The sequence below is a fragment of the Archocentrus centrarchus genome, chromosome 12 (genome assembly GCF_007364275.1).
Source record: "Archocentrus centrarchus isolate MPI-CPG fArcCen1 chromosome 12, fArcCen1, whole genome shotgun sequence".
NCBI classification, from domain to species: Eukaryota; Metazoa; Chordata; class Actinopteri; order Cichliformes; family Cichlidae; genus Archocentrus; species Archocentrus centrarchus.
The window spans coordinates 18,014,927-18,028,780 of record NC_044357.1 but is presented as its reverse complement, the minus strand read 5'-3'; the positions used below and the strand labels follow the sequence as shown (position 1 = coordinate 18,028,780).

Genomic DNA, 13,854 nt, shown 5'->3' with positions numbered 1-13,854 from the left:
AAGGATGAGATAGTGTTAAAGGGTACATATGCATTTACCATATATCAGGGGTGGTGTTCTTGTCAGCAAAAAAAAAAAAAAAAAGGATTTCACCTGCACCCGTGTCTTCATCTGTAGCACCATAGCTCTAAAAAATAATGCGTGTCTGTGTGTGAATCCATTTCTGCCTGCGTATGTGCATATATGCAAATTACCCTGTCAGTGTTCAAGTGTGTGTGTGAGCATATGCATCCATGCATGTGTGTGTGTCAGACAGCAGCATTAATTCCCTCTGCAAGTCTCCTGGGACATGGCTATTATCTGCATCACTAGCCCTCTCCCATGGCTAATACAGGCGCTTCATCATGTCACTGTAATATGGCCAGAGGGACTAGACTATGATCTGGTGTTATGGCTTAATAGCCCATATTAATCAATCCTTGCTGTATCCATTGTATACAACCCTCTGTCTTTATCGTTTGGCTCTCTTCTCCCCGCCTTGTTCTCCAGCTGTCTTTTTTTCATGTTCTTCCCTGCTTAAGTGTGTCTCTTTTGTTTTCTGTTTGTACTTACTCACTTTCTGAATAATTTGTTAATGGATTTAGCCATTTAAGTGTTTATAGATACTGAGTGCTAATTGCATATGCTTTGCAGATCATATGCATAGTGTCCATGAGCTTGTAGTCTTGGACCTTTATCTCTGTGAGGAGCAATTTCACTTTTATTCCTCCAGAATTTTTTGAAAAGTGAGTCATCTTAACTGATGACTCAAAAGGTTGTTTGAGGATTCAAACTTTGCTCTTAAGTTTGGGTTAGACTTAGGTATAGATCAAGACTAGCATTAAGTGTATTATGCTAATGAGGGACCTCACATATATGGGGTGCAAACTATCCAAACATATCTCTTGTGTGTGAATCCCCATCTCTACCAGACCTCAGCCCAGTCAGTCCCAGTGCAGACATTAAGCCTCTTACTCGTTAGATCGCACAGATCCACAAGCCTGCTCTGAGATTTACACGGCTTAACACATACACACACATACAGAGACACACAGCGTCATTATTGGTATCCCAGTGGGGAGCTGAACAGACGATCTTCTCTCACTCTGCCTTGAACAAATTGGTTCGGCATGTGTGCGAAGAAGTGTGGTTGCCATTGTTGCCACTGGACGCCCTCCCACTTTACAGCTCCACTACATTTATAGTGTTTAAGAACTAATGTAAATATGACAAGATATTTGAGCTAATGCTTTAAAATGAGTCATCAAAATACTATTTAGCATAACTGATTTCACAAGCAAATTGCCACTAAAATAAGTAACAAAATGCTGCTAAAATGAAAGTTACCAAGGTTCATACTTTGGCTGTCCAGAAAATGCCACTGATGTTGACACAGACTGCTCTAAGACTTTTAGTGGTGGCCCACATTTTGATTTGTGCACAGAACACAGCAATGTGAGGTACTATAGAAAAAGATTTGCACTAAATAATAAATTTGAAAAGCTAATCACACAGTAAGCTCATCTAATGCTTTGTCTATTTCAACTTTACTTGCTCCCTTCTCTAAGACTCCAGAAATACACTCTCGATTTAGTGCACAAACCTAACATTGAGTAATGTGAAAGGGAAGCAACAACAGTTGACTAGCCTAGTCCTGGTCTTTCAGAAAATCTACTGCATGTTGTGAACAATTATTTCATTAAGAACAATTTTGTCTTGGATCAATTATAATGTGTTTTAAAAACTAACAAAACTATAGTTTGACAGGCAGCAGGAGTTTCAGGAGAAAATATTTCCTTACTTTGTCACATCAAAACACAACTATCTGCATGATTAGGAATATTGTTGCCAATTTGGGAAAGCTGGTATTCCATTAGTGGCAAAAGGCCCCAATACTCAGCCAAAAGACATTAAGATCTCTTTAATTTGTGCATCATCTCTTCTCCACTTTGCTCCAAACTATTAAAAAAAAATAAAAATAAAAAAATAAATCTCCTATAGGCATCCTTCTAGCTTGTCATTAGTGAGTATTTATTTATTTATTTTTTTTACTATTATATGTGTGTTTCTGTGTGTCACATCTAGTCTGAAGACCCCCTGTGGTTGTGCTGAGTGCCCTTCCGGCTGTAAGTCTCCAAAGCTGTCGCCAACTTATTATTATCACCCATTACTGCTGACCACCTTGACACTGTAATAGAACTAGCCCTTTTTTTTTTTTATTTTTCTTTTTAGCCCTTTTGCTTCCTACCACTACTAGCACCACCACTCCTTACCCCCCGCACTCACTGCCTCGTTCCAGTTTCTGCCTCCATATCATTCAGTCCAGCATCTCAATTCTCTCCACTTGTAGGCTCTGTCTTCTTGTCTTCTAACATTTCCCTGATTTCTGTTGCCCTCCTTTATTGTTTAAAACAGTTCTATCTGCCTTCCTGCCACACTTTGTATTTACCTTCACCATACACTTCATCTTGTCCTCCTTTCTTTTCTTTCTAACTCACCTTGTGTTCTTTTCTCCTCTGTACTGTGATGTGCTGTGGTGACGAAAAGAAAATGAGCTAAATAGCATACGGGCTACTGCACTCCACATCTCTAAGTAAAAACAAGCCCACTGTCAGCTGTCATTGGGCCATCACACAGCCATAGTTCTTGAAGTCTGTTCAGTACTTTTGGCGCTAGCCTGTCTTTATCTTTGGTCAATTGAGCACACTGAATCAGTGGATGCAGCTGATGAAAGAGCTCTCTAACTGGCAGTTCAGCCAAGGGAATCACTGATTACATCAATTTAGTGTGGTTTTGCCTTTTTTTTTTAAGTTTCAAAGGTATGGTTGGGTTGAATTACTCACTGATTACCTCAGAATAACATTCAGCAGGTAGCTCAGCAGTTACACATGAAAGATTAACTGCACAGTGTGTTGTTAGAAACTGAAACATTCTGAATCATGAAATTCAGAATTCAAACTGCTGAAACAGTTTATTATATCATAAGACAACAAAAGACATAAAAAGTATCACTACTTTTAGATGTAATCATTATATTCAAGTGAATTATGTCTCTAAAGAATATTTGCCAAAGTTGCAGTGCAGAGGTCTGGAACCACCCTTCATTTTTTCTGCTTCTAAAGAGTCTATTTGAAGTGTTTTGTCCACATAACAGACAATTTAGCAAAGAACCAACTTCAAATTATACCTTTAGGCACTTTGTTCCTTTGTTGCAGCCTGTTGCACAAATGCATCACAGAGTTATTAGCCAAAAACTTGGCACATCACAACACGGCATGCAGCGTGTCCTTATATAATTGAAGGAATTTGGGCAAGTGGAGGACAAAAGAAGAAGAGGCCTAAAAATGACCAACAATAGATGAACATTATCTGAAAGTCATGTCTGTAAGAAACCAGAAAAAAAATCCGGCAAAGATCTGACACAAGACCTGAAAGATGCATCTGGCCCTTCAGTTGATCCAGGGGTGGCTGTCAAGAAGCCATTCTTAAGGAAGGAAAACAGGGATAAAACAGGGGAAAAGGTATGCCAAATTACACAAGAAATGGACTGACATCAGTAGCAACAGGTCTTATGGAGTGGTGAATCCAAATGTGAAAATTTTGGTTCAAATCATTGTCAATGTGCAATGGCAATGTGTCATGATTTGAGGCTGCAAGAAGCCTGGAGAGCTATTCCTGAAGAAAACTGAGTTCAGGCTGTGCTGAAGAACAAAGGTGGTCTTACCAAATACTGACTCCAGCTCACGAGAACTGTACAACCTCTGTTTTTGCATTATACATAATGTATGTATGCTTGCACAAGTTTCCATAAATTGCTGCACCTATTTCTCATTTTCCTAGCAAAAAAAAAAAAAAAAAAAAGAAATCAGAGGCGGCTCACGACTATTGAACAGTACTTTACATAAAAGCTTTTTTTTTATCTAGAGTACAAAGCCATAACATAATTGTACTTGATTAAACAATCCAAAACATCTAAACACAATTAGATTTTTTCCCAAATTGTCTAGCTAAATGAAAAGCAAAGTTTAACAGGGCAAATGCCTTTTTCAGACACCAATTCATATTTTGAAGGAATGCACCAATTTTCAATGCTGATACTGTATCTAAGTTTAAAGCAAATGTATTTTGTTCCTTTTTCATTCATGCTTTTATTTTTCATCTTGTGCCAAAGGAAATCATTGTTTTGAAATCACATCGCAATATCTGGACACTACAATGGCCAAACTAGGTTATCTGTTATCTTACTTGCAGATAGGCAGTCTGTACGTATCCAGGCTGCATTTGTTCTGTTTGAAAGCTTCAGCTGCAGGTTTTCCGTGCATGGTGCACCTGTCAGCTAGCCGCCATCTTTGTGGTTTCTTTTAATTGAAGTTTTAACAAAGAAATTGAAGCCACACAGCACAATTCACCGGTCCTCATTTGTCAGCGGGTTTTCTGATACGACTTGGCAGGGCCTTTACAGGCCCAGCAAATAAATAAATAAATATATAAAAATCCACATTGTAAGAATGATCTCTTATTCCTCCCTGTTTTGTGACTTTTCTTAGTTTGTTCTTCTCCCCTCATGATGACTTGGGACTGGAAGATATTGGGGTATTAGACAAGAGTGGACTGAATTGTCCAAATGTCACGTTTTACCACATTTATTATAGCACTGTTCCATCACTTTGTGTGCAAACAAATGTCTCTGGTGCTGAAATGAAAAATAAAGCCAAAACGGAAATCCCAAAAACTGGCTGGAACCATCAACGTGGCTGGCTGGCTGGAAACTGACCCAAAAAGTAAGCCAATCATAATAGAAGCCACATTAAGCTGAAATGTTTACAACCTGGTCTAAAACTCTGTTTCGGTGCCTACCCATTTACACCAACTCAACACTACAACAATCGCAATATCTTGTATGATCATCTGCTCTCTTCCTATCATTATGTCCCAATGAGGAAAATAAAGCTATATTCCATCTTTTAGATATCCAATTTCCAATTGCTGTCTAACTACTTCACACTCTTTAACAGTGATCTTCACTCCTCTATGGCAAAATAGTTTAAGACAAAGGACTTGTGTTCTCAAGGTCAAAGGAATACTGGTTTCTCTTGCTTATATTTTGTCCATCTTTGTCTGTCAGGCTCCTTTTCCATCTTAGTCCAATTCTTCCTTCTTCTTTTTCCACTTCTGCCAGAATAATACACAAGCAAGTCTCAATGAAAAAAAATAACTTTGGGTACCAGCAAAGTGATGATTGGTGATGTTTTTCACTCAGACTTACACCAGACTAGAAAAAGCAAGTTCCTGGGTCTTTTTCAGTTAATGTTGAGATTGTACATAAAGAAAAGATGCACATAAAGAAGAGAAGAAACCACAACTCCAAACAACAAAGATCAAGGAACTCATCATAAACACAAACCAGCTTTTAGAAATTGGATTTTCATGATTTTCCACTCCAAGTCTCCATTTTCAAGCTACCATGTAAATCACTAAAGTGTTTCACTCTTCTACTTCAAGGCATTTATCTGTTAAAGTAATTATGCTGTGTTTAGTGTCACTGCATTCACTGAAATCTGTCGAAGTACTTCAAGGTCATCCATCACATTTAAAGCTCTTATTTTAATCCCTTCTGTTTAAATGCAAGTTTAAATAACTGTCAAATCTTTGGGAAAAAAAAAGCAGCAAAGAGAAGACAGTGAAAAACAAAGACAAGTAGAGGACACAAATAAGAAGAAAATGGAGATAAGGAGACTAGCACATGTTCAGGGACATGGAAGAATGGAAGGACAGGCAATGATGGGGATGAAGGGAAGAGGAGAAAACCAGGAATAAAACGAGCCATCTGGAACATGAGACTTAAAAATAATTAAATAAATAAGTTTTGTGCCTTTTCAAGTTCTTATTTAGCCAAGATTTGAAGTGTGAAAGTGTGTATGTGTGTGTGAAAAATGTCCAAGAGTGTGCTGCAAATAGTGTGCTGTTGTACCAACACTGAACACGTTACAATGGCCAACTGGGAAACGTTATTCAGTACTAAAGACATGTTTGGTATGTCCTTCTTAGACAACCCCCCAAAATGCGTCATCTTAAAAAGCAGTTGAATATAAACACAACAACTAATTAAGACATCATTAAGGGATCCTTGGATTACATTGTCTAATGAAGTCTTTTATTTCCTCTCTATTTAGTTATTTATGCAGCTGTACTGCTGAAAACTTGCACACCGTAATGAAATCTTCATTAATATGATTGCACATACGGCTGCTTTTGTCAGCACTATCTCTCCCATCTACATAAAGCCACAGAGTGGGCCATGATTTGAATACCCAAAGCTGAGAAAACGCTGCGGTCAGCACTATTGGTCCGGTGTGTGTATAGCTGCATATTTGCAGACAAGATTTGCCACTACATGAGAGATTTTCCACGTGGATCAAATCAATGCACAAATAAATTTCTGTTTAAACAAGCCACTATTCTGTAAACCCCCAGATGTTGGAGACTTCCATTTTTCTAGGAAATGAGGCAGATTCAGTAGTAACCTAATGTCTGAGATAGTACTGAAACTCTAGAATACATTGATCATTTTTAAAGTACCATTTTTCCTCATTAAAATACACCATATAATACCATGAAATAACAATTTAGTAACTCTAGTAAGTCATTCTCTAATTAGTCTTCACCTTGGGAATACTTGGAAATGGAAATTCAATTCCTGGCTTGAGAATAAAATATTCCATGGTGACTTTCAATATATTATTCATGAATTCAATTTACCCTGATAATGAACTGAAAGTTCTTGGAAATAAAATGATCTTTCACCTTGATAAAACAAAAGAACCTACAGCATAATTCAGTGTAAACTAAAGTCTTAAATGTCTTTTGATTTTCCCCAAAATCAGTTTATTTTTTTAATGGGTAAGAAAAAAGAAAGATAACTAATCAAGAAGGAAAAACTATAATTACTAACAACTTCAAAAATTTAGATGTTACTGCAGCATCTGTAAAAATAAAGCTTTAATATTTGTCTAATTTCAATCATGCTTTTACTAAAGCCAGTTATACATTTTTAATATATCTTAGAAAGAGATATACTCACCCCATTCTTAGGGTAGGCCACCCATCCCAGGTCTCCCATCACAGAGCGGGAATCCAGCAGGTTTACTGTAGGAGGTTGAAAATACAAAGAATCATACGTAAAGACAAACGACTAGCTGATTAATTAAAATCACAAAACCTGATTGGTGGGTAGATTCAAATGGAAGTGTTAAGAACTGATTAAGTCAGAAACTGATGCTTAAGAAAATATTTTCAATTCACAGAAAATTCCCTTTCCATTCACTTTCCATTCTTCAGATCAAATATTAGCCCAAGTCAAAGGATTTCCATCTACATTCATATGTCCAAATTATTTACACATGTAAAATCAACTGAATTAGAATGTGGGATCTTGCTAACCAAAAACTCCCCGACAACTTTGTACTCACAATTCAATGTCTGCAGCACAACTCAAGCTCAAAATAATCCATTAAAAAAAAAAATCCTCCCTGCTCAGCCTCTCGGCTGAAAGCTGTCAAGTGCAACTACTTGACCACTCCAGTCCTTAAAGCTCTTGTGCAGGACTGGTGGCAGCAGAATCTCATGAGTGGTGTATTATCTTTCGTGTGTGTGTGTGTGTCTGTGTGTGTATACACACATGCTTTTTCTATGATAAATTCACAAAAGGTCTTGACAAAAGAGCCTCTCATGTAGGCATCTCAGTTTTTTTACACATTTGGAGCCCCATGTAACATTCTCTTTAGCTGCTTATTAGTTATGTCTCAACAAATGCACATGTCAACATCTGGAATATATTAGATATTTAATGAATATTGGCTCTCATAACAAGCATACTGAATGCGGCTGAGATAGGCAGGTGTAAAAACCCAGGTGCAAACTCTACTAAAGCATTATGACCACATGACTGGTTAGAACAAAGCAGTTTAACAGGTGGTATATTAATGACATGACATAGTTTATCACATGCTGTCATAAAAGCAGCTCATGTTCTGTCAGACCAGAGTTCAGTTTTCTTTATCTCCTCTATGATAACATTAGGCTTGTTCTGTATCAAACACAGTGTGTTTGCTACAGTGTGTACTCGCACAATAAAAGAAAAGTCCAACCAAGTGACCCATAGACAAGCTTTTAAACTTGAAACAGATTAAAAGCTAGACATTAGAAAATATTGCTAACTGAAGCAAATATTATCTTTTAGGCTACCTACAACAACAGACAAAGTATATGTCTCCTTGCAGTACCTCTCCACCTGGTTTTATGACTAAGGAGTTCATTTGTAAATTAATACTTTATTCTGTTTTGGTTAAGCTTTGTCATGTGTTAAATATAACAAGAAATATTTTGCAGCTATGCTGCAAATGTTAAATCTGATGATGAGCAACAGTAAATAGGACTGGATATGCTATGGAAGTGATAAACAGATATTGCAAATGGTCGACTTTTTTACACATTACTGTAGGAGACATTTTTCTTCAACTCATCACGGTTGGTAAAAACAAATCTTTATGACTCAATCTCCTAATATTCTTGGGTATGGTAAACTTTGCAATTACTGTATGCCTTTTGCTGTTCTTTAATGCCACCAAAACATTCTCACATGTAACATTTACACAGAACAACTAATTTGTAAGAAATTCAGCCAACTATCCAAAAACATAGTTTCAAAAATATTGGTCACTTTCTAACCAGCTGTTGAGTGTAACGTTTAAGATTACCTGTGCTGTCATAAAACAGCCAAACTACATATGAACCCTGCCCTAATGTAAACAAAATGATAGACATCCATAAATAATCTGCAGATAATCTGTTGTGTTGCTCAATAACTCAAACACAGACATTCTGCAACACCAAGCGGCACATAAACACACACACACACACACACACACACACACACACACACACACACACACACACACACACACACACACACACACACACACACACACACACACACACACACACACCTCCTTTCTTACTGGATTCACTGTTCTACAGAGAATAATAAAAGATGTCCTTAGGAGGCGATTAGACAACTAATTAGGCCATAAAGAAGAGATAAGTGATACTGAACTAGATCATAAGGGATATGTTACCTCTTTCCCCTCTCTTGTTCTCTCTAAGGATTAAACCACCTAACAAGTTAGAGCTCAGCTATGACAATGATCTACAGTGCTTATTATTAAAAGTCATCTCCTCTAAAAGAATGAAACGATTTAGAGTCTTGAGTGACATTACTTCAAGGATACATATTTTAAATCTTTTCAGGAATAAGTGGATGTTTAACATTGGAAATACTGATAAAATGCTCGAGTTAACTGTTGAACACCTGTTAGACGAAGCACATGTATTTTCAATTTACACTGAAACTGTCATTTTACTCTTGCAGCAGGTAATATCTTTGAGTTCCAGCTTGACCCAGCTTTCATGCAGTCTTGTATGAAACCATATCTTACCTCTTACCTTTACCTGTATCTCAAGCATGAAATGTGCAATTTTATTAATGCAAGTCCCCCATAAATCTTTTTTTTTTTCCTGTGTGTACATTGTGATGTTTGATTTTGACAGTTTACATGTTAGCTGAGACTTCTTTGGGATTAATGGACTGTTTTCTCTCCCACACACAGACGGGCAGACAAATATTCTTTTTACTTGAGCCATTTGCTATAATTACTCCAGATTCTCCATTTCCATTTGATCAGTGCCACAGCCAACAAAAAGTAAAGTGAAAGCTTTTAAAATTTGTTCAGGCTCACACACCCCATATCTTCCTCATGTCACACGTCATGATTAATCAAACACAGTAACAATGTAACAGATGTGAAGCACTGGGATGCACTCTGAATTTCATCAGTTTAAACAAGAGTTGATTAGTTTCAAGGGAGGAAATAACTTCCTCTTTATTTCTTTTTATTTTGAATACAATTCCATTACAATTTAGTAAGCAAGTAATTTAAATTTACTTAGATGAGCGAATAAGTGGTCTGAATAAAAGCTCACGTTGAGTTTCAAAAACACTTGCATGGGGTTGGCAGCATGCTGCCAGACAGGAACTTAGTCTTCTATCAAGGCAAAAAATAGAGATGGGCAAGTGGCCAAAATATCCAATGATTTCTCAAATATGTCTACACAAGCTAAAAAAAAAAAAAAAAAGTTTAATCATTTTTTTTTTTCAATTACAATAAATTAGTCAAATGAGAGAATAGGCTAGTTTAATCATGGGCTTCACTCACCTCTTCAATTATGCATGCAGTGCTATGATTATCCATTGCAATGCAAATATCTGTCAGATTAATCTAACGTTTGTTTTAAATGGTAACCTCTGCTAAATGACTCTTGATTGGCTGGGCGTTGAACAGCTTTGTTTCCGGTGTTTTGTTAAACACACCAGAAGTTTAAGTCTTATCTCTGCAAATTACAGCGAGCAGAACAGATTTTAACAACAGAGGATAGACTTGATAGCGGAAGACAACAAAGAAAACAAATGTCTGCATATATCTAAGATGTGAAAGATCAAATGACAGCACGTTTTTTAAGGGTTTCTCCCACTCTCAGTTCCAAAAAGGCTTTGGGTTAAAAAAAAGGGGGGTTTGAGCACTTTGACAGCAGATTTTGGTACTGATGGTGAAGATAATAAACCCAATCAGTAAAGGTAGACTTTAAGCACATACATATATTCATTCTTTAATGAAACAGTGTAGAGGTGCATCTTATCACACTAAGGATATGCACATAAATTGAACACTGAACCCTATGATGTGCTGGACCCTTAAACAGATATGACCTAAGCAATCTGAACTTTTCATGGGCTGGCGAATGATTCCCAGCAAACCTTTCCGGGACCTTTAGGTGTCCTGTGGCCACATATTGAGAACTTTTGTGAATGTAAACTTTAACCAAATAAATCTGCCATGTGAAGAATATGCTGCTTAATGAATGCTCTCTCTTTCCCGGATAATGCTGTCTAATAGCGCCAAACAATGGTATTCATCTAGAGCTATTAAAATGCTGCTCATGCAGACAATGGCGTGGGAACAGTATTTGGCACACTATTTTACACTTCTTAGTTTTCTTTCACTGACAAATATTTATCTCCATTTTATGCATTTCACTTCACAATTACCCACTTATCACATTTCGTAGAACAATGTAGGTGTGCATTAGTTCACTTGATAAGAAAACTGCAGGTTAACATTTTGCAACATACAGGGGAACTGAGGAAATTTATGAGCGGCCAGATTAATCTGACAATGATAAGCGCTGGAAGGAACAAACATGACCGCTGCGTCTGGCAGATAAGTAAGGATTCACAGTATAAAAAGCTGCAAACCTATAAAGGCACAATGCAAGCTCAAACTAAACCTAAAGTAGTTTTTATAGAAATTAAGTTAATGTCGCACTACGAGTCTAAAAGTCAGTGTAAGCGGTTGAATTAATTTTATTTATTTTTAAAGTAACTCCGCAAACCCAGAGGACAAAAATATGAATTCAAATTCTTCATGCAGTATATGGTGAGCACCTTAGACGCGCCATAGAAAAATGCTAAAGAGTAATACAGAGATTTTTGTAGCGCACTGTGCGTCTTTCGGCACTGCCGAGTCCACAGAGGAATGGTTATCCGACAGAGGCATGTTCTGTTCAAAGGTCTTTTTTTTTTAAATTTTACCCTTTATAGTTTGGGAACACAGAACCATCGCAGACTTGGAGGACACAGCTGTCATAAAGATAATCTGCTTATATCAATATACGACCTATTTCTTCCGTCAAACGCTCCAGAAACGAATAGAGAAACCAAGGAGTCTGAGACCGATGGTCTGGGCACCAGCTGGGGTACAAACAGACCTTTAACCGATTTTCAGCGCCCGTTAAACCCGGCCGTGAACCATACAGCGGCGTCAGTAACCCTAAATCCTTTTCTGTTTTAGTTTACCTTCGTTTGGGGGAATGCACCACGCTCCGAGCAATGCCAGGCTCCAAACCCATGTCCATGCCACCAGCCGAATGCCACAACTCCACCAACGAGACTGCATGGCGCATCCAAAAAAAAAGCCAAAACCGGTAGCACTGGGAAGAATTTTCTTAAACAACAACAGTTTCGGTCAGCACAAAACGGGAAAGCGTAAAGAAACCATCTGTCTCGTTATGCATCCGCTCAGAAAGATGGGGGCTCATGTTATGCGTCGGCAAGTAGGAGGCAATGAGGAGCTGAGTGCGCTCTGGTTTTTGGGAAGGCGGGCAGCGCGCCGGGAGGCGGAGTGAAGTACACAGTCTCTCCAATCACAGATCCTCCACAGGTGAACCCCACTGCCACTGGACTCATTTCTCCAATAATCGATTACCCCTCACTCGTTACCTCTTTTAACCGTAAAAGCGTTACTTAACCTTCATATTAAGTCACCCTCTCTTGAACTGCATTTCTGCCTGAGTGAGACTTGCTACAAAAGTGGATTTGGAATGAGCAGAGCGCAGGTACTTAGAAGTCTCACCACATTCCCATCATTTCAGTTCAGTCACATTTTCAGTGCTTCTTTCTGTTACACATCTCCAAAAGGAAATGGAGAATGTGGGTAATTGGTGCTTTGATTCAGCTGTTGACAACATTTATGTAACGCAATATCTGCGAGTTTAGCTACTGAGAAAATGTTTAAAGAGACTTCATTATTTGGCTGCTGCTGCAGCAGTGTTTGCTTTGTGGTCTTTCATCAGTTCCTCAAGTGTCACGTCAAGTACCAATGACTGTAAAATCAAAAGTAATCCTCACGTAGTTGATAATACAGTTATTGTAAGGGTATTGAATAGCCACAGCAGGCCCTGCTAGGGCCCTAACAGGTATCATTAACATCTTCTGTACAGCAATGGCATGCAGGATGTAGATTTTCTGGCCACCATTTTCACCCCCTGTGTCTGATATAATCACTTGTTGGCGCGCGTTTTCATGCTACATACATACATATATCCATACATATTTTATATATACATACATATATATATATATATATATATATATATATATATATATATATATATACACAGTTGAATTCAGTGCTTTGGGTTTAGTTTCAGTTTAGTTACACCAGTACTACCAACTTATCTTCTGTTAATTTAGCACTCAAAGACAAATTGGGGCAGTTGCCACAGACCCCCCCCCCCCCCCCCCCCCCCCCACCCCAAAAAAAAAAGTTCATTTTTAAGCTTCTTTATTGAGTTTGAGAGATTATGTGCTCCAACAAATACACAAACAACTGTGCACCATCAGCCAACTCTATACAGTTTTCTTGGGCTGTTTTCTAGTTAAATGTGTTTTGATGTAAGCACATGAACTCAGTTCATAATTTTAGGGATGTGACACTTTAAGAAGTTGTATGATGATTCTGTAATGTGAGCTTTTCTCTCCTTTCTGGCCATCATTTTCATTTTCTCTGTGTTACCTGTATGCATTTACACAAATGAATACAATGTCTCTTTAATTTTTTCTCTCTGTTTGTTTCTTATTTGTGTTGTCTGTATGGTTTTTGTTTCAGTTTTCTTCCTCTTTCTCACTCTCCATGGTGCAAATACATTCTTTAATCACTAAGTGATTCTTGGTGTTATTCACATGCTTTGCCCTGCTGACACCTCCTACATTCCTTGTGTATGCACACAGATGTACACATGCAAACATAATCCATGCATACATACAGGTATTGATTTCTAACTCACCCCAAGTTGGAAATACATCAAGATACCCAGTGACCTTGATGATAAATGCACAGATCCCCACCTTCTGTTTTTGCTACAAATTTTAACAACTGCAGATTTTAAATATTGCCTCTTTTAAAATATGTGAAAAAAAATGTG

At 37.7% G+C, this 13,854-nt stretch overlaps 1 protein-coding gene across 2 annotated transcripts in view; it reads right to left on the bottom strand.

Moving 5' to 3' along the window:
* Positions 1 to 12,180, bottom strand: part of epha5 (EPH receptor A5) — a 57,263-nt gene extending 45,083 nt beyond the window's left edge. The window contains exons 1-2 of one of the 2 annotated variants that reach the window (XM_030742109.1): positions 11,948 to 12,180; positions 7,061 to 7,125 (exon numbers count right to left, since the gene is read on the bottom strand). In XM_030742109.1, the coding sequence (XP_030597969.1) occupies positions 7,061 to 7,125; positions 11,948 to 12,047 (165 nt within the window). In that variant the 5' untranslated portion in view covers positions 12,048 to 12,180. The remainder of the gene's footprint in view (positions 1 to 7,060; positions 7,126 to 11,947) is intronic. The other variant, XM_030742108.1, reaches the window with a different exon arrangement.
* Between the last annotated feature and the right edge of the window lie 1,674 nt (positions 12,181 to 13,854).